Consider the following 17,766-nt stretch of genomic DNA (forward strand, 5'->3'; position numbering starts at 1 on the left):
GAAAATCCGAATTCGATTCCGATTTCCGATTTACCGATTTCGAAAATTCTGAATTCAATTCGAATTCGGTCGGTAGATCGGAATTTTTCGATTTTGCACACCCCTACTCATAAGGATTAAATCCCTTCGTGGAGCATCGAATCGGATTCGAACTCCGCCTCTTTTAAAAAAATACAAAGGAACTATTAAAATATTTTTTTATCTAATAGAATTTGTGTAGATTTTTTTCTTCATATAAAATAAAATAAAATAAATTATAAAAACTTTCGAGAGGATTATTAGTTAAAGCGTTAAATCACCTCTATTATCTCAATTAAGCGAAGTCATTAAAAGGATAGGTTCGAAATCACGATCAATTTCCTTTTTAAATACGCTGCAGATAAATTAGATTATAGAAATTAAAAAAAAAAGAAGATATTTCTTCTGATGACGTGGCAGGTGGGAGCGGGACACCGGTAGATATCCTGTTGCTCTGTTCCACACCGGTCTGATGTTAAGGGTTGATAGAAAAGAAAATTTGAATTTTAATAATAGACATGTTTGAATATAAATATATTTTCTCAAATGATGATATGTTGCTTATATTAAAAATACATAATATTGGTTTTAATATTCAATCGGACCAATTGATTTTGAAATTGACAATTTGACTTGTCCACTTTTTTGTTCCATTATAACACACCACCATTAGTCCCGGATTGCAGTTTTGACTGTTTGACTCACGCAGTATAAAACAGTACTATTACTTGTATCAGTAGTATAGTTATTGTGTTTTTCCTCCAGCTATCAAAAACGGCCCATAGGCTTGTCGTCCTCAGCCATGTAATGTATGATGCTACCCCTTGCAGTTTTAGCAGCTAGTTTCCTCGAATCGAAATAAATCTTTGGACTTTTCGGCAATGGGATAAAGGAATGGGAAGCGAAAACGATTTAAAGCCACTCCTCTCTTCATTTTCCTTTTCGTTTGCAATACGTTAAAGGTAGAAACCTCAATATTCAGGATAAGAACAGGGAAACGGGGTCAGTTTTGTCAGATGGCAGCAACTTCTTGCTGACTGCATTTAATTTTGTTGGTCCCCTTTTTAAGAAGGAAATTGCCTTTTCCTACCCCCCCCCCCCCCAAAAAAAAAAAAAAGAGAGAGGAGGAAATTGCTTCTAATTTTCCCTGGATATCATCATCATTTGGTGTTTAGAAGTCTCAGCGGTAGACATGAGAACAAGAAATTTCTAGGAAATTCGGCCAAAGCTACTATAAATTGTGAGGGGAAGGATCGTTCTTTCATTCTCCTTCTAATTTCCAGTGAAACATCCATCTTGCTTGCCTTCAGAGTTTGGAGCTCCAGGTAATTAGAGAATTTGTCTCTTGAATTGGTTGATTTGATCAAGCTGTGCTTTTGTCTCGGAAAATTGGAATCTCGCTTTGATGCCAGTATCTCACTTGTGTTTTCGACGATCTTAAATGGATTCAAGATTGATCCTCTGTCACATGCAAATTTTCCATTAAGCGATTTTGTCTTCGTTGTTCGTGAGTTTCCTAGCGTTGTTAATTGTTGATGTGTTGGTACATTTCCTGTTTTTCTAGAGGTTGGAGGTGGGTAGTGTTTCTGCTGGGTTACTGTGGAGATATGTGTTAGGTATGATAGTTTGAGCTTTTGGGTATTTTATCCTGTACATAATGATCTCTCTGCTGACTAATAGCACTCTGAATATTATTTCATTTCTCTGCTTATCCTCTTACATGTGAAGTGACGCACTTTTAGTGGCCTGGAATTGATTAAAATGTCTTCCCATTGTTTCAATTGTAACTTGTACCAAAATCAAAGTGTGTGAGAGTTATCTGGTAAAATTGGCGTTATCCTTGAATCCTTTTTCGAGACACTTGTTGTGAAATTGCTCTTTGTCCAAGGTACTTAGTGGCACACTCTGAAGTACCAGATGAAGGGGTGTCTTTGTCGTGCCTTTTGCTTGCTTTTTGATTGTCATTAACTGTCGTTATAGGTGTTGATTATTTTTCTATTTTCCCTAGCAGGGAGATCGATAATGGGACAAGCTTTGGGCTGCATTCAAGTGGATCAGTCCACTGTGGCAATCAAAGAAAACTTTGGGAAATTTAATGATGTTCTTGAGCCTGGTTGTCACTGCGTGCCATGGTGTGTTGGAAGTCAGCTAGGAGGCTATCTGTCATTGCGGGTGCAGCATCTTGATATTAAATGTGAAACCAAGACAAAGGTTTCTCTCCACGAAAGGCCCTTTTTTTTTTGTGTTAATAGTTTATCACAGTCGATTTCTCTATCTTTTCAGATCAAGTTTGTTACGGTGATGAGGTTTGGAATTTAACTCTTCGATTTCTACTTATTATATGAGACAGAATCGAAGAGTCTAATTATTTTTTCATTCTGCTGATTACATGTTTTCCATGTAGTTTAGGATATGAAAGGTCATACATATTTTGCCAGAATGCTTATGAGAGGATAGAACCGTGATTAAGCTACAAGATGCTCCTTTTAAAACTTGTACTGTGGAGGGGTTTATTGTTTTAGATACAGAGATATGTATACTTCAAATCTATTCTTCTAAAAGTTTTTTATTTAATACAGGATAATGTTTTTGTGACGGTGGTTGCCGCAATTCAGTATCGAGCCTTAGCTGAAAAGGCATCTGATGCATACTACAGGCTCAGTAATACCAAGGAGCAGATTCAGGCTTATGTCTTTGACGGTAAATAATATTGACTTTATAGCTTCATTCTGTAAGCTACAGATCTATTTGTTTAGCTCTCCATCCACTCTTGCAGTTTAGAACATTCAGAGCTCTCTCCTTCTCTGAGTATCTGTTTTTCTTTTCCTCTGATCATTATTCATTTTTTTGATGCTTTGTGTCAAGTACGTCTGATTAGAATTCTGAATGTCCTGAACTTTTTAGTTTCAACTTACCTGATTGGAACTTACGGATGGCTCTTTTGTTTGAATAGATTTATGGTTTTTCCAGGGAGGAAGGGTTCAAAGAAGAACTTGATAGAAATCATTTTGTATCTGCTAAAATTTCAGGATGATGTAGAATAGGATTAGGTTCTTAGGCTTCGTAATTGTTTTAACTAAACTATTAGGTTGAATTAACTATCCCCACACATGAGATTCTCATGGGATGCTTTTGATGTTTCAGTTGTTAGAGCAAGTGTACCAAAGCTGTCACTCGACAAAGTCTTCGAGCAAAAGAATGAAATTGCAAAAGCAGTTGAGGAGGAACTTGAAAAGGCAAGTGTAATTCATTGTAGTTAGAGTTAACACAAAAGTAGGATCTAACTTGCAGCTTGTTTCCTTTTCTTTCTTCTTTGTTGATGGTTAGGCCATGTCGCATTATGGTTATGAAATAGTTCAGACGCTCATTGTGGATATTGAACCAGATGTGCAAGTCAAAAGGGCCATGAACGAGATAAATGCAGGTATATGTTACTTTATATGTAATAAAGGGCTAAGTTTGTAATTTCTTGTTTGGAAAAGTGAAGACTCATGATCTCATTTTTTACTGACACTAGTATCTGGATGAGAGTCTTCCACGTTTGATGTGCTGATGATTGTACTTGGTCTTAAGTAGAATTTCTAATTTTGGTTGTTGCTTCTCTTGGACTAACTTGTTGCGCTTCATAGCAACATTCCCAACTATTTAGGAAGTATGTAATATAACAGAAAATCTGCTGCAACCTGACTTCTAAACAATTTTAAAGAAATTGACTAATTGAGAGCTCTACAACTAGTTTTTCTACTTATCCTGCATTACATCTTGAATCTATTCGTGTTGCTGCTACTAGCTTCAAGACTAAGGGAAGCTGCTAGCGAAAAGGCAGAAGCTGATAAGATACTGCAGATAAAGCGAGCTGAAGGAGAAGCGGAAGCTAAATATCTGGCTGGACTTGGCATAGCTCGTCAGCGTCAAGCCATTGTCGATGGACTGAGGGACAGCGTGCTTGGCTTTGCTTCAAATGTGCCTGGAACATCCTCCAAGGACGTCATGGACATGGTTTTAGTTACTCAGTATTTTGACACAATGAAAGAGATAGGTGCCTCTTCAAAGTCTTCTTCTGTCTTCATTCCACATGGTCCGGGTGCAGTGAGAGATATTGCTTCACAAATCAGAGATGGTTTGCTTCAAGGGAGGATTGATGAAGTGTGAAAGTCCGCATAATGCTTTTGGCAGGGAATGCATGTTAGCACGTAATAACCTGGATACGAAGCTTGGTTTGGTTGTGTAAGATATAAACTTATTTGTGATAGCTGCAGAGACGTGTGTCTAAGTACTATGGAGAAGAATGCAAGGAACGGGGCTCTGTGTTCCCATATGTCGAATAGTATATAAAATAATGCAGCCCTTTTCTAGCGTGACCCCTCCAGAAACTCATACAGTATACAGTCTTTGTAATGTCTTGTAAATCAGAATGAAGCCATCTGCTTGTTTATAACTTCCATCTTCCTTCCAGAACAACAAAAATGAAAAAGCATTTAGGCTTCAAATTTTCAAGCTAAATAAAGACTAAAGAGGATAGACCTCGCTTGGTGCCTAGTCGAGTGGCTAAACGATAAGAGTCAGAAATCAAGATCACGGTGTTTGACCAGAAATTTAGTCGTCTGCGGCCTGAGGAAGTACAAGAAATACGGGTTCAAATTCAAGGGTTTAACACGTTTGTAGAAAAAAAAAATTCAAGGATTTAACACAATGACAAAAGTAAAGCATTCTGTGGGGATAAAAGTTTGGTATGTTCTTAGTGCTTATATTAACAATGCAAGTTGAAAATCTGTTAACAATATGTATGGAAAGATTGCAATTTAGTCATTCACCCATTCCAAATTACAATGCTGCCAATCAGAAGGAAGCCATTGAAGCTTTTCAGAATCAGGAGAGCCATTGCTGGAGTTGAGATTTCAAGTTGCACATCAGGGTCCGGACTGGAGAATTAATATGAAGGTTAACCCTATTGTAGCACCATATATAATACTTGCTTGAAAGTTCAATTCACCATCACCATCAAAATGTAATACCAGTCAAAATAAGTCGTACCCACCCAGGCGGGTTCCGACCAGGCAAATTGTGAACAGAACAGAACACTAATTCGACCACATAAAATGATTAACCATACTCTAGGAAATAAAGTTTCACTAGATTCTTGCTGTCCTACTTTATTTGCTCTCTGCGTACAAACATAGCCGGCTGCCAATGGTAATCATTTGCTTCACGGCTTGAGAGCAACAGCCAACCCGATCTTTGCACTTTTTTCAATTGCTCGGGTGTCAACCTCACCTGATATTGTAAAGAGAGACTTGGGACGCCACTCGTGCTGGATAAGAGCACTTGCCTTGCCATAGTTGTTCACACGAGCCTTCAATGTGGTCAATGGGTCTAATGAATGCTGTGTTCCAATGGTGAGTGTGTTCTCGTTGCTAGAGAAACCGTGACTCAACTCTGCTCCGACAGCTGTATTAGTCAATGGGCTAACACTGTGGTAGTAGGAAGCAGTGAGAGTGTCGCCCTTATCATTCCTGTTTGGGTTAACAAAGAACTCATCAACCAATCAACTTCAAAAATGAAAAATAAAAAATAAAATGAGAAACAAAAAGTACAGCTACAACCCAGCATCTAGATGAAAAACAATGAACATGCACCACAATCATCAGGAAAATCTTATAACAAACACACACACACACACACACACAAAAGTGAGCTTGCAATGACTAAAGTTGTTACATGCAACTTAACTGGCATGGCAGGTACTTCAATTAGAATTCAAAAAAAAAAAAGGGCACTTACAAGGTCAACGCAGCAATTAAGTCAGAATTGGTGAAACTAAAACCAGCATTGTACTTAGTGAAGTTCCCTGTGGCAGTGTCAAAAGAGAGGTCAGCACCTAGAGCAAGCTTGTCATTTCCAGCCACACCAGAGAAATTGACGATTGGATTTGCAGTAAGTCCAATGCCAGTACTAATTCCAGCATATTCGTGCAAGTACTGGAGTTCCACCTGATAACAGAATCAGGAATTTGACATTTCAACTGTCAGCCCTTGTAATCATTTTTCAAGAGAAATGGAGGAAGTTAATTGTAAAAAGATGCAGTACCTTGCCAGATCTTTGGTCTGGGACAACAAAGCTGATGATTGTCTTCAGACCAGGTGCAGGCTCGTCAACAGTGATGGTTGTAAAAACCTACATATCCATAAATTGGCCAAATATACACATCATGATGTCATAAGCATTATGGAAGACCTCAGACAACTATGTAGGTAAAAAGGAACAGGTAAGAGAAGCCTTCCTACATATTTAAGGCCAAAATAAGCATCACCAAGGGACTAGAGCTCCTTTCAACTTTTTGGCTCCTCTTACATGCATATCTTTTAAGTGAGACACTGCTTGCTTGATTTATGCTGATAGGCTGATATCATGGTAAACATAGAGTGCATGCATCCACTTGGCAAAATGCAAATTTCACAGACATAAAGCTCTTTCATGTTCAAAAGACATAATAAAACCCAGACGAGATCAAACTGCCGATGCCATGCCTCAACTGAAAATTTTGTGAAGGACAAATAAACCACAATAATGGGGCCAAAGAAACCTTGGTAAGAGCATGGGTTTCAAAAACTGCTAATATTACAGATACATCAAACGTGTAATGCCCTAAAACCTAATCTTGAACTAGACAACTACAAAAACAACAGTACACGTTCTTATATCAGCTCAAACTACAATTCCATCACTTGCATATAAAATTACATTTATAAATGCAATATATTGGAAACAAGCTTGCTTATACTAGCCCCGCCAGTTTGGTTGAAAGCTCTATGTACAAGCCCCTATTTTTTTTTTTTTTTTGGGCAAAAGCTCAATTTATAAACTTAACCTCCTTATCGCTTTTGTATCTGATTACTGTGCAAACTTAAGATTTATATGAATAAGAAATGAAATTAAATTCATCATTATTGGTAATTGCTGACAGAAATCTCCACCTTCAGACAAAATAACTACAGGCCAAACAATTTCAACAACTTACTTTGGAGTTGGTGTCAACTTTTACATCAGTCGTAATGTTTTTGTTCTTCAACTGGGTGTTGACATCAGCCAAAAACAATTCACCCTTCTTTATACCGGATGATGTAATGGCCTGAAAAGTATATACAAAGATATTCACATATTTATTTGCAGTCTAGCAAACTAAAACATGAATGTAGCTCAAGTTGCAGCAAGCAAATGATAAACATTATAAGAAAAGCTATGACTAAAAGTACACTGGTGCCCTGGACATTGACTGAAGGACAGATAATTTTTATTTTTTTTTGTCAAACGAATGACAGATAATTTATCAATGAACAAAATATCACATTAATCCTTGTAGCACAAACAACTAAATTGAACTACCAGATATCAACAACTGATATAATGACAGACATTGACATTATAAAAAAAGAATTTGAACCTCAAAACCTCTCAGTTCATGAACTGTCATGATGGCAGTTGCTATTTTAACTGCATCCTATGTGGTCCCCCAGGAAAACGGACAATAAAAACTTATTGGACTGTTGGAAACATTTCTTCGAAAGTTATAAAAAAGCCACAGAACAATTTTTTTTCCTGGCATAAGGGTTTTTTAAGTTGTGTTAAGTTGCACAAGTGCAAACTACAAAGAGAAGTTTTTCTTTCCAAAAAGATGATATTCGTAAACGATACACCAAAGAACCCCAGCTGGACCTTTCTACACAACGATGCTTCTAGAGGATAAGCATTTTCTATAAGTGCTTTGATTGCCCAAAAGCATTAAACCAATAGAAAGGCTGCTATACTCCCCAACAGGACTGCCTATCAACAGCAGAGTCTAATAATTTCCTTAAGAATAAATTGCAAGAAGAACAATACAGGGATATAACAATATCCATTGCTTTTCATCCACACCAGAAAATCAGAAATGAACACCTCCCAAAAGCTCTAATTTGGAGGGAAAAAGGGAAAAAAAAAACGAATTCATAATTGCACGCCCAAATTGTATCAGATAACTAACAATTAATCTTAGCTTCCCACAGTAAATAAAGCCAAAATAACTAAATTCTCCCCTGTTCTTCTCCTTTGTCATAATTGCAACAGTAGCTAATACCAAAATATTTCCCGTCCATAAGTAAATCATAGAACCCACTCTTTGCAGCAGCAATATTTCACGAAACTAAGCACATCACACTTTTAGAAACAACACTCATCAGTAAAATCAGCCCATACATACATGACCCATTTGAACTAATGCACAGATACGAATATAAAAACACATAAAAAAAAAGGGAGAGAGAGAGAGAAAAAACCCACCACTCCATTGGCAGTATAAGTAGTAACGGTGAATTTGTGGTCGCGCTGATAATCCTTGTACAAAAGATCTAACAGAAAATATGGAACATCTTGGATATTACAATACAAAAATCGTCGAAGCTTAACCAAAAAAAAAGGACTAATAATAAAAAGTAATAAAAGATAACCTCGGGCTCTTTTGCCGATATCGGAGTATAGGCCGGGACCCTTCACCATTTCCGCCGCTAAAATTCAACGAAGAGAGCGAGAGAGAGAGAGAGAGAGAGAGAAGGGCTTGGTAAGTGGCGTTGGGTTTTTGGCTGAAATGCGGTGTTCGACGGGGAAAATGTGATGGAGAGAAAATTACTTGTGTTGGAAAATGCCACTAAAACTCCTAACCTAATTTATTACGCTGATTTTTCTTGGCCGTTGGATCTCGCGAGGGGGCTGATATAAGATTGTTATGAGACGTCGGTTATTTTGGCATTTAGAAATTGAGGGAAACGAATTAGAGAAGGACTTTCTGGCTTTTGAGGTTGGGCTGTGAGATTCCTTCGAAAAATGGTTGGGCTGTGAGAGTGAAAGAGTTGCGATTGGCACCAGTGGAAAAAAATTTAAAAAAAACCATGAAACAATTGGTGAAATTACAATTACCCCTTGAGGTTTGTGATAATTACAAGGGCTTGCTAATTGTCCAATACTTTTTGTTGTTCAAGTTAAAAGTGTCTTTTTGGGGCTTATTGTGAATTGTATATTACAATGGTTTTTGGGGAGGTTGGATTGGATAGTAAGACAAGAGAGATTATAAAAGGAAGGAAGAAAAAAATAATATATATATATATATAATGATTTTACTAATTTTTAAAACAACAATTTCCACTTCCGTATGAGTCACAGAAAGAGGATAATTCACAATTAATTATACATATACCTCATTCTACTTTTCTTTAATTATGTAGAAAAGATATTTATCAAAGGCCAAGGAGAACAAGAAAAGGCGTCAAATCTTGTGAAAACAACAAAATTTTGTGAGAATTAAAAAGTCCTTGCAATTATAACTGCTGTTTTGGCAATTAAAAATTCAGCATCAGGAAAAAAAAAAAGAAGAAGAAGAAAAAGCTGTACTTCATTGTCAAATGCTAATATGTTGGCAACTATGATAAACTTGAAAGGAATTTGCGTAATTTAATGAACCTCAAAATTTTCTCAGCGGTGCGGTTTATTTCATCAAGTAGCTTGCTAGCCACCAAATGCTGTGCACCTCTGGCTTCAATGCAGACGTGAATCAGAACGTCATAGAATATGCTATACCTGATTTTGTCAAGCTTTGACAATATGCCACTAATAACCAGCCACATGCTTCTTTCAAACAGGGAAAAAAAAATCAGTTTATACTTTACAGAGATTTTCTAGTTGGCTAGATTTTGCAAGAAAATAAAAGGAAGCTCAACTGAAAAATAGTAAAGTCTGGACTGTGCACGTATAAATCAACAGAAGAATCCATCAAAATGTTGAACAACCATTCCGGAGTCATTGGTCTATAATTTTAAATGTCATCTTTTCAGTCATAATCACCTGAAAGACCACCACCTCCATGGGATCAAATACTACTCCCCCCAAATGTTTTTGATAATCAGTTTCCACATTTGGCATCAAGGGACCTGAATGATCTTGATCAATGTTGCTCACTCCAGAGTCTATGCATGATCTTGATCGTTCTTTAGCTGTGGCCATCCTATGCATTTTATTTGTCAGCATGCAAACCAGCAATCACACAAGAAGTCTGCTGCAATATTTACGGCTAATACTTAATTTTAAGCGGATTGAGAGTTCTATAACAAGTCTTATACACATCCTATATCACACTTTCGATCTATTTATGTTGCTGCTACTGGCTTCAAGCCTAAGAACGGAAGCTGCTGCGAGCGCAAAGGCAGAAGCCAAGAAGATACACTGCCTCACAAGACACAAATCAGAGATGGTTTATAATTCAAGGCAGGAATGGTGAGGGGCAAAGTCCACATAATGCGTGCATGGCAGGATAATGCATATTAAGCCTGATTTGGTTATGTAAGACTTAATTATATCTGTTTGTGAAGAGCTAAAATGACAGATTACAATTGTACAATGCAAGGAGGAGAGGCGTTTTGTTATCATATGTCGAATATATAAAATTATTATGCTAAAAGTCCCTTCCTCTTCTTCTTCTTTTCCGGCATCACCCTGCAAAAACTTATAAGCTACAATTCAAGATGCACGCATATCCTACTTGTTTTTCACTTCTACCTTGTATCTCCCCAGAACATCATAAAGGCTCCAAATTTTCAATCCAAATAGAAACTAGACCTCGCTTCCTAGTGGCTGCATGGTCAGAAGTTGTAAGCATGGTGATCCATGAGTAGCAGCAGCGGTTTCACTTTGGAGGGTTTGACCAACGACCAATCCATAGCACCGTGACAGGACATGCTTATTATGTTCTTAGTGCCATACCAATACATTTGAATCTATCATAGAGTGCAATAATTTGAAAGCTACTAACAATTTCATCAATTTGTATGTTTGGATGGACGCAATTTAATTGTTCACTTTTTTTTTTCCAAATTGAAATGCCAATTACCACCAATCAGAGAGGAACCGAAATGCCACAGCTGAAGCGGTTTCAGATTCAAGAGTTCTAAAATGCAATTCCTGCAGCAGAGGTTTCATGTCGCACATCTGGGTCCGGAATGGACAACCAATATGAAGAAGCTTAGACCAATTGTCGCCATCTCATATAAAACTTTGCTTGAAAGTTCAATTCACCATCACCAAGTCAAAATAAGTCATACCAAGCCAGACAGGTTCCGACCAGCCAAACTATGAATAGATCAGAAAACCAATTCTACCACATAAAAAGATTAATTGGATTTAGGAAACAAAGTTTCACTAGACTCTTGTTGCCCTATTTATTTGCTCTGCCCATGCAAACATTGCCGGGGTGCTACCCAAACCAATGGTAATCATTTGCTTCATGGCTTGAGAGCAACAGCCAACCCAATCTTTGCACTTTTTTCAATTGCCCGGGTGTCAACCTCACCTGATATGGTTAAGAGAGACTTCGGGCGCCACTCATGCTGGATAAGAGCACTTGCCTTGCCGTAGTTGTTCACGCGAGCCTTCACTGTGGTTAATGGGTCTAATAAATGCTGTGTTCCGAGGGTGAGAGAATTTTCGTTGGTTGAGAAACTGTGACTCAACTCTGCTCCAACTGCTGTATTAGTCAATGGGCTAACACTGTGGTAGTAGGAAGCAGTGAGGGTGTCGCCCTTATCATTCCTGTTTGTGTTAACAAAGAACTCATCAACCAAGAAACTTAAATAATAATAATAATAATAATAATTAAAAAAAAAACTATAGCCCAGCAATCAGATGAAAAATTATGAACACGCACCACCATCATCAGGAAGATCTTAAAAAAACCAGAGTGTATACATAAAGCGTGTAATAACTAAAGTGGTTATAAGCAACTTAATACCTAGTTTGGATGTTTAGGTTAGAAAAGAAAAGATAGGAAATGTTAAGTTATGAAAGAAAAGAAAAGAATATAAAGGAAGAGGAGATTTTAATGTTTTGTTTGGGAGTTTTAGAAGGAAGTAGAATGATTTTGGATATATATGTCAATAAAATTTCATTCAATAGTTTTGTGAGGATAAAATGGGCAATTTGAAAAAGTTTTGCTTTCCACTAGCTTTTGGTCAGAAAAAAAATTGCACTGTAGCAGAACTTGGCATCCTTCAAAATCCGTTCATTTCTTTTCATTTCTGTCTCACTTGAAAGTCCCAAACGTAGGAAAATCCACCTCTCTCTTCCTTTCTTTTCGATTCCGTTGGAATCTCAACTCCCAAACTAGCTATAAGTGACACGGCAGGTACTTCAATTAAAATCCAGTAAAAAGAAAGGGCACTTACAAGGTCAATGCAGCAATTAGGTCAGAATTGGTAAAACTAAGACCAGCATTGTACTTAGTGAAGTTCCCTGTGGCAGTGTCAAAAGAGACGTCAGTACCTAGAGCAAGCTTGTCATTTCCAGCCACACCAGAGAAATTGACAATTGGATTTGCAGTAAGTCCAATGCTAGAACTAATTCCAGCATATTCGTGCAAGTACTGGAGTTCCACCTGATAACAGAATCAGAACAAATTTGGCATTTCACCGGTCAGCCCTGATCATCATTTTGCAAGAGATACGGAAGAAGTACCTGTAAAATATATAGTACCTTGCCAGATCTTTGGTCTGGGACAACAAAGCTAAAGATTGTCTTCAGACCGGGTGCAGGTTCATCAACAGTGATTGTTGTGAAAACCTACATATACATAAGCAAGCCAAATATATGCATCACGATATTGCAACCACTATGTAAGACCTCAGACCATTCCGTAGATAAAGAGGAAAAGGGTAGAAAAGCCTACATTAAATTGATTTAAGGACAAATTAATCATCACCTAGATCTCCTTTCTTCTTTTTTGGCCCTCTTACATGCAAATCTTTTAACTAAGGCACTCCTTGATTTACACAAATAGGCTGCCATCCTTGGTAAACATCAAATTGCAAGCATCTACTTTGCATAATGCAAATTTTAATAACATAAAGCTCTTTCATGTTCAAACAACATAATAAAACCCAGAGAAGAGATTGAACTAGCAATAACATGCCTCAACTGATAAATTTTTTGGAAGGAGAAATAAACCACAATAATGGGGGACAATCCAAACCATGCTAAGAGCACAGGATTCAAAAACAGCAAATATTATAGTTACATCACAACTCGAATGCCGTAAAACCGAATCTTGACCTAGACAACAACGACAACAGTATATGTTCTTTTGTTTTAGCCATTACTTGCACATAGAATTACATTTACATGTACAACTTAATGGAAACAAGCATGTCATATTAACCCTGCCAGTTTATGACTAACAAATGATATTATAATTCAGAATTACCATTAATTACAGAAGGAAATCTCCACCTTTAGACGAAATAACTACAAGCCAAACAACTTCAACAACTTACTTTGGAGTTGGTGTCGACTTTAAAGTCAGTCGTAATGTTTTTATTCTTCAACTGCGTGTTGACATCACCCAGAAACAATTCACCCTTCTTTAGTCCAGATGCTGTAATGGCCTGAAAAAATAGCAAATATATTTACATATTTGCGCTCTAGAAAAGTAAAAAATGTATGCAGCTCAAGTAGCAGCACGCAAACAATAAATGCTATTAAAAAGCTCTGACTAAAAGCACCGACTTGCAGAAAAATTTAAACCCCGTACTAATGCCCTGGATATTGACTCAATGACAGATAATTTATTAGTCAATGAAACAACGTATTAACCTTCATAGCACAAACTAAAATAAACTTCCAGGTATCAACAACTAATATAATGACTGAGATTGACAGTATGACAGTGTATTTTGGACCTTAAAACCTCTCCATATGTGAATAACAAAGAAATCAATGTAGAAGTGATGATGGATGTTGCTATCTTAAACTGCAGCCTATGTGGTCTTCCAGGAAAATGGGCAAAGCTTATTAGACAGTTGGAAAACTTGTTTCGAAAGTTATAACAATACCATAAAACAACTTTTTTTCCTGGAATAAGAGTATTCTCAGTTGTTTTAAGCTGCAGATGTGCAAATTAGAAAGAGAAGTTCTTCTCTCTCCAAAAATATAATATTTGTAAAAAAAATACACAAAAGAACCAAAGCCGGAACATTTTACACAGTGATGCTTCTAGAGTACCAGCATTTTCTATAATTCTTTGATTGACCAATAGTATTAACCAATGGAAAGGCTGCCATACTCCCCTACAGGAACTCTTTCACAAGAGTACCTATCAACAGCAGAGCCTAATAACTGCCTTGACAATAAATTGCAAGAAGAACAATACATGACCTCATCAATCATGATTCATGGATAAAAGGATCATGGATTAATAATATGATCAATCATGACCTGATGATCGTGATTCGTGGGTCATAACAAATACAGGGAGATATAATAATTTCCCTTGCTTTTCATCCACACCAGAGAAATCAGGCATGAACACTTCCCAAAAGCTCTATTTTTTTGTTTTTTTTGGGGGGGGGGGGGGGGGGGGGGGGGGGAAGAGGGAGGGGTTGAGTGGGTGGGGGACCAAATTAATAATTTGCAAGTCCAAATTGTACACAGTTAAGTGACATTTAAACTTAGCATTTCAAAGTAAATAAAGCCAAAATAACGACATTCTCCCCATGTTCTTCTCCTTTGTCATTATTGCAACAGTAGCTAAAACGAAAATATTTCCTCTTCCATAAGTAAATCGAAGAGACTACTTTTTCCAGCTGCAATATTTCACGAAACTCCAGCCGAAAAGCACATCACACTTTCAGAAACAACACTCATCGGCAAAATAAGTTCATACATACATGACCCATTTGAACCCATACACAGAAACGTATACAAAAAACACATAAACCAGTACAGAGAGAGAGAGAGCCCACCACTCCATTGGGACTATAAGTGGTAACGCTGAATTTGTGGTCGCCCTGATAATCCTTGTACAAAAGATCTAACAGACAAAACATCAAACATCTTGTGAGTACAGTACGAAAATCCTCGAAACTTAACAAAACAGGACTACAATTGAAAGAGGAAAGGATAGATAACCTCGGGCTCTTTTGCCAATATCGGAGTAGAGGCCGGGACCCTTCACCATTTTCCGCAGCTAAATTTCGACTGAGGAGGGAGAAAGAAGGGTTTGGTTGGCGGCGTTGGGTGGTAAGCTGCGACGGGGAGTTTGACGGGGAAAATAGAGACAGAGAATATGAGGCTGGATGTGTTGGAAAATGCTTCCAAAACTTTTAACCTAGTTTATTACGCTGATTTTTCTTGGCCGTTGTATTATTTTGGGAGAGGGGGGAATGTTGTGGGCCGTCGGTTATTTTGAAAGAATAGAAAATTGAGTAAAAAAGAACTTGTTAGATTGGCAACGGGAAAAAAAAAACAAAAAATAACAGGTTCCTTCATGTCTTTTTAATTTAATATGGCAAAAATCAACAAAACTACATTAAATATTTGGTTAATTTACAAATATCCCTTGAGGTTTGTGATAAATTACAAGGGCTTGCCAATTGTCCTCGTGGATAATGTAACAAGAGGGATTGTTTGTGAATGTGAGACTTTTTTTTGGGGTTTATTGTGAACTGTGTTGTAATGATTTTACTAATTTTCAAGATAATTATCGTAGCGACAATTTCTACCTCATGCAAATCTAAGAAAGAGGATATTCATATGTACATTTGTTTAATAATGTACCTAATTTTGTTTTTCCTTAATTGAGGAGGAAAGATATTTATCAAACATCAAATAAAAAAAAAAAAGTGCCAAATTTTGTAAAAGATGGGATTGGTGAGATTTAAAAGTCCTTGCAATCGCTTGTAATATAAACATATTTTTCAATCCACTTTTTTATATTTTTAATTATTTTTTATCTGATATATATCACGTCACAAAAAGTGTTACAGTAATTATTTCAAATAATATTCTATCCAAACAAATCCATACACATTGCACGCACTTCGGTTAATTGAGAACACCGTAGAATGTGCAATTCTTGATTTTGCCATGCTCTGAGAATAAGTCACGGCTGTGAGCTCATTTGTCGGATGCTTCTTTCAAAATGAATAATAGAACTATGAGCAAAAGGCAAAAGATACTCCTTATATTGCAAATATTTGCACGCAATAGAAGGAGTGAACGCCAAAAAGAAGAAGAAAACCATCACCATTGGCTGCCCTTTAACTTTGAGCAACATAAGCCCCCATCCCCAAAGCCAACCCTCTAATATGTATTCTATGCACCAAAAAACAAAAACGAAAACAAAAAAAAAGAATGCCACTCATTATTGCCATTTTATTAGCAAGCAATGGAGATTTTTGAGGGGGGAAATTTTCAATTAGAAAGAGAGACAGAACATATGTCACAGAGTGGCTAAACTTTGCAATAACTAAAGAAAGCTTAAACAAGGATACAAAGTCTAGACTATATACATACAAATCGACACAAGATTCCATACAAACCTTGAAGAACCATTCTGGAACACTTATGGTCTAGAATTTTATGTCATCTTTTTAGTCATAATCACCTAAGAGAAATCCTACTGTCTTTTGTAAACTCTCCGGCATTGTTGATTGCAGATAAAAGTCCTGCGGTGGCGTATGGTTTTTCCACAGAGGGCTGGTTGTCCACTGACCGCATTGGATCAATTAATGCTTCCTCCAGTTGTTTATGATAATCAGCTTCCACGTTTAGAATCAAGGGACGTCCTGAACGGTCTTGATAAATATCGCTCGCTCGCTCGCTCCAAAACTTATGCTTGGCACTAACTCCTCTGTTGCAAAGGATCCATTGCCATTTTGATCATGGCCATAGTGTTATGATAATCACAATCATCTTCAATATTGAGTTCAACTGGGGGACCTTGATGATGATCCTCATTAATTAACTGCTTGCTCCTTTCTTGATCGTCTAAAGGTGGTAACAACTCGTCAATGTCAATTAAGTCGCGATCAACATCTCGACCTTGATCTTCATCACGCATATGATGGCTCCCTCATCATGATTTACGTCTTCAGAAATCATACTGAACTTTTGCTGCGGCCTCTTCTTGACGCGACAAAGAACAATGTTTGGGATAGAATCCTTAAGCCTAAACTCATCCATAATATATCCACCATGAATGCCCTTACCATAATATATCCCAGTTTAGTTGATAGGCCATTAAAGCTCACACACAGCTAACAAATTTTTATCTTCCTTTAATTTCTATAATTTGTACACATCACTATTTAGAGAGATTACAACTGACTTGTGTTCGAGTTGGCATGGCCGTCTAAATAAATCTCATTGATTGTTAAGGACCAAATAGTGGAACCAATGGGTTGAAAGGTTGGTTTACCAATGGGCACCAAGATTCTGAACAGTAAATGTTCAAAATAAGTATTCGAATTAGCCAGGCATAATCTTATTAACTTGTTCTGGTATGTATGATGATTAATAGTAATCTCATCAGAAGTTGAGATTGATTTCCGAAACTTTTCATGGGGCTAACATTCGGTTCTAAGTTGAAGGGCTTTTGTTCAAAGAACTCGGGGGAGGAAAAGTTCGTTTCATCAAGAATTCCACACCATCTTCCCCCCCGTCCTTCGAACCCGGGGAGGAAAAGTTATTTTTGATCAATCATTCCTTACAACATCCCCCCCCCCCCCTTTTTTTTCCTTCCCTCTCCTTCATGCATCGTGGTGATTGTCAAAAGTTCTGTTCCAGCAAACAGGCATCCATTTTACGACTCAAGGCAAAGGAGTTCACGTATTCCAAACAATGAGCCCAATAAGAAGTTGAAATATACATGCTAAAAATTTGTACCCAGACCGTCAG

The 17,766-nt window shown here is 37.3% G+C and overlaps 3 protein-coding genes across 5 annotated transcripts; 1 reads left to right on the forward strand and 2 right to left on the reverse strand.

Moving 5' to 3' along the window:
- Positions 1-737: 737 nt before the first annotated feature.
- Positions 738-4,456, forward strand: LOC113716961 (hypersensitive-induced response protein 2). 3 transcript variants are annotated; one of them, XM_027241529.2, is made up of 6 exons: positions 738-1,343; positions 2,030-2,229; positions 2,598-2,718; positions 3,163-3,254; positions 3,346-3,442; positions 3,809-4,456. In XM_027241529.2, exons 2-6 carry the CDS (start codon positions 2,041-2,043, stop codon positions 4,168-4,170), a joined length of 861 nt encoding a protein of 286 aa, XP_027097330.1. In that variant the 5' UTR covers positions 738-1,343; positions 2,030-2,040; the 3' UTR covers positions 4,171-4,456. The 3 variants fall into 3 exon arrangements, with proteins under 3 accessions (XP_027097330.1, XP_027097331.1, XP_071926674.1); XM_027241530.2 differs by having other exon boundaries at positions 817-1,343; positions 2,027-2,229; XM_072070573.1 differs by lacking the exon at positions 738-1,343 and adding an exon at positions 1,437-1,525.
- A 498-nt stretch (positions 4,457-4,954) lies between these two features.
- LOC113717119 (mitochondrial outer membrane protein porin of 36 kDa-like) lies at positions 4,955-8,727 on the reverse strand. Its single transcript, XM_027241778.2, has 6 exons — positions 8,502-8,727; positions 8,335-8,402; positions 7,037-7,147; positions 6,106-6,192; positions 5,800-6,008; positions 4,955-5,531 (listed from the first exon to the last, which is right to left on the reverse strand). Exons 1-6 carry the CDS (start codon positions 8,548-8,550, stop codon positions 5,225-5,227), a joined length of 831 nt encoding a protein of 276 aa, XP_027097579.1. The 5' UTR covers positions 8,551-8,727; the 3' UTR covers positions 4,955-5,224.
- A 2,335-nt stretch (positions 8,728-11,062) lies between these two features.
- LOC113717225 (mitochondrial outer membrane protein porin of 36 kDa) lies at positions 11,063-15,190 on the reverse strand. Its single transcript, XM_027241940.2, has 6 exons — positions 14,998-15,190; positions 14,832-14,899; positions 13,365-13,475; positions 12,568-12,654; positions 12,261-12,469; positions 11,063-11,628 (listed from the first exon to the last, which is right to left on the reverse strand). Exons 1-6 carry the CDS (start codon positions 15,044-15,046, stop codon positions 11,322-11,324), a joined length of 831 nt encoding a protein of 276 aa, XP_027097741.1. The 5' UTR covers positions 15,047-15,190; the 3' UTR covers positions 11,063-11,321.
- Positions 15,191-17,766: the final 2,576 nt, after the last annotated feature.

The sequence above is a fragment of the Coffea arabica genome, chromosome 11c, assembly GCF_036785885.1.
Source record: "Coffea arabica cultivar ET-39 chromosome 11c, Coffea Arabica ET-39 HiFi, whole genome shotgun sequence".
Classification (NCBI taxonomy): Eukaryota; Viridiplantae; Streptophyta; class Magnoliopsida; order Gentianales; family Rubiaceae; genus Coffea; species Coffea arabica.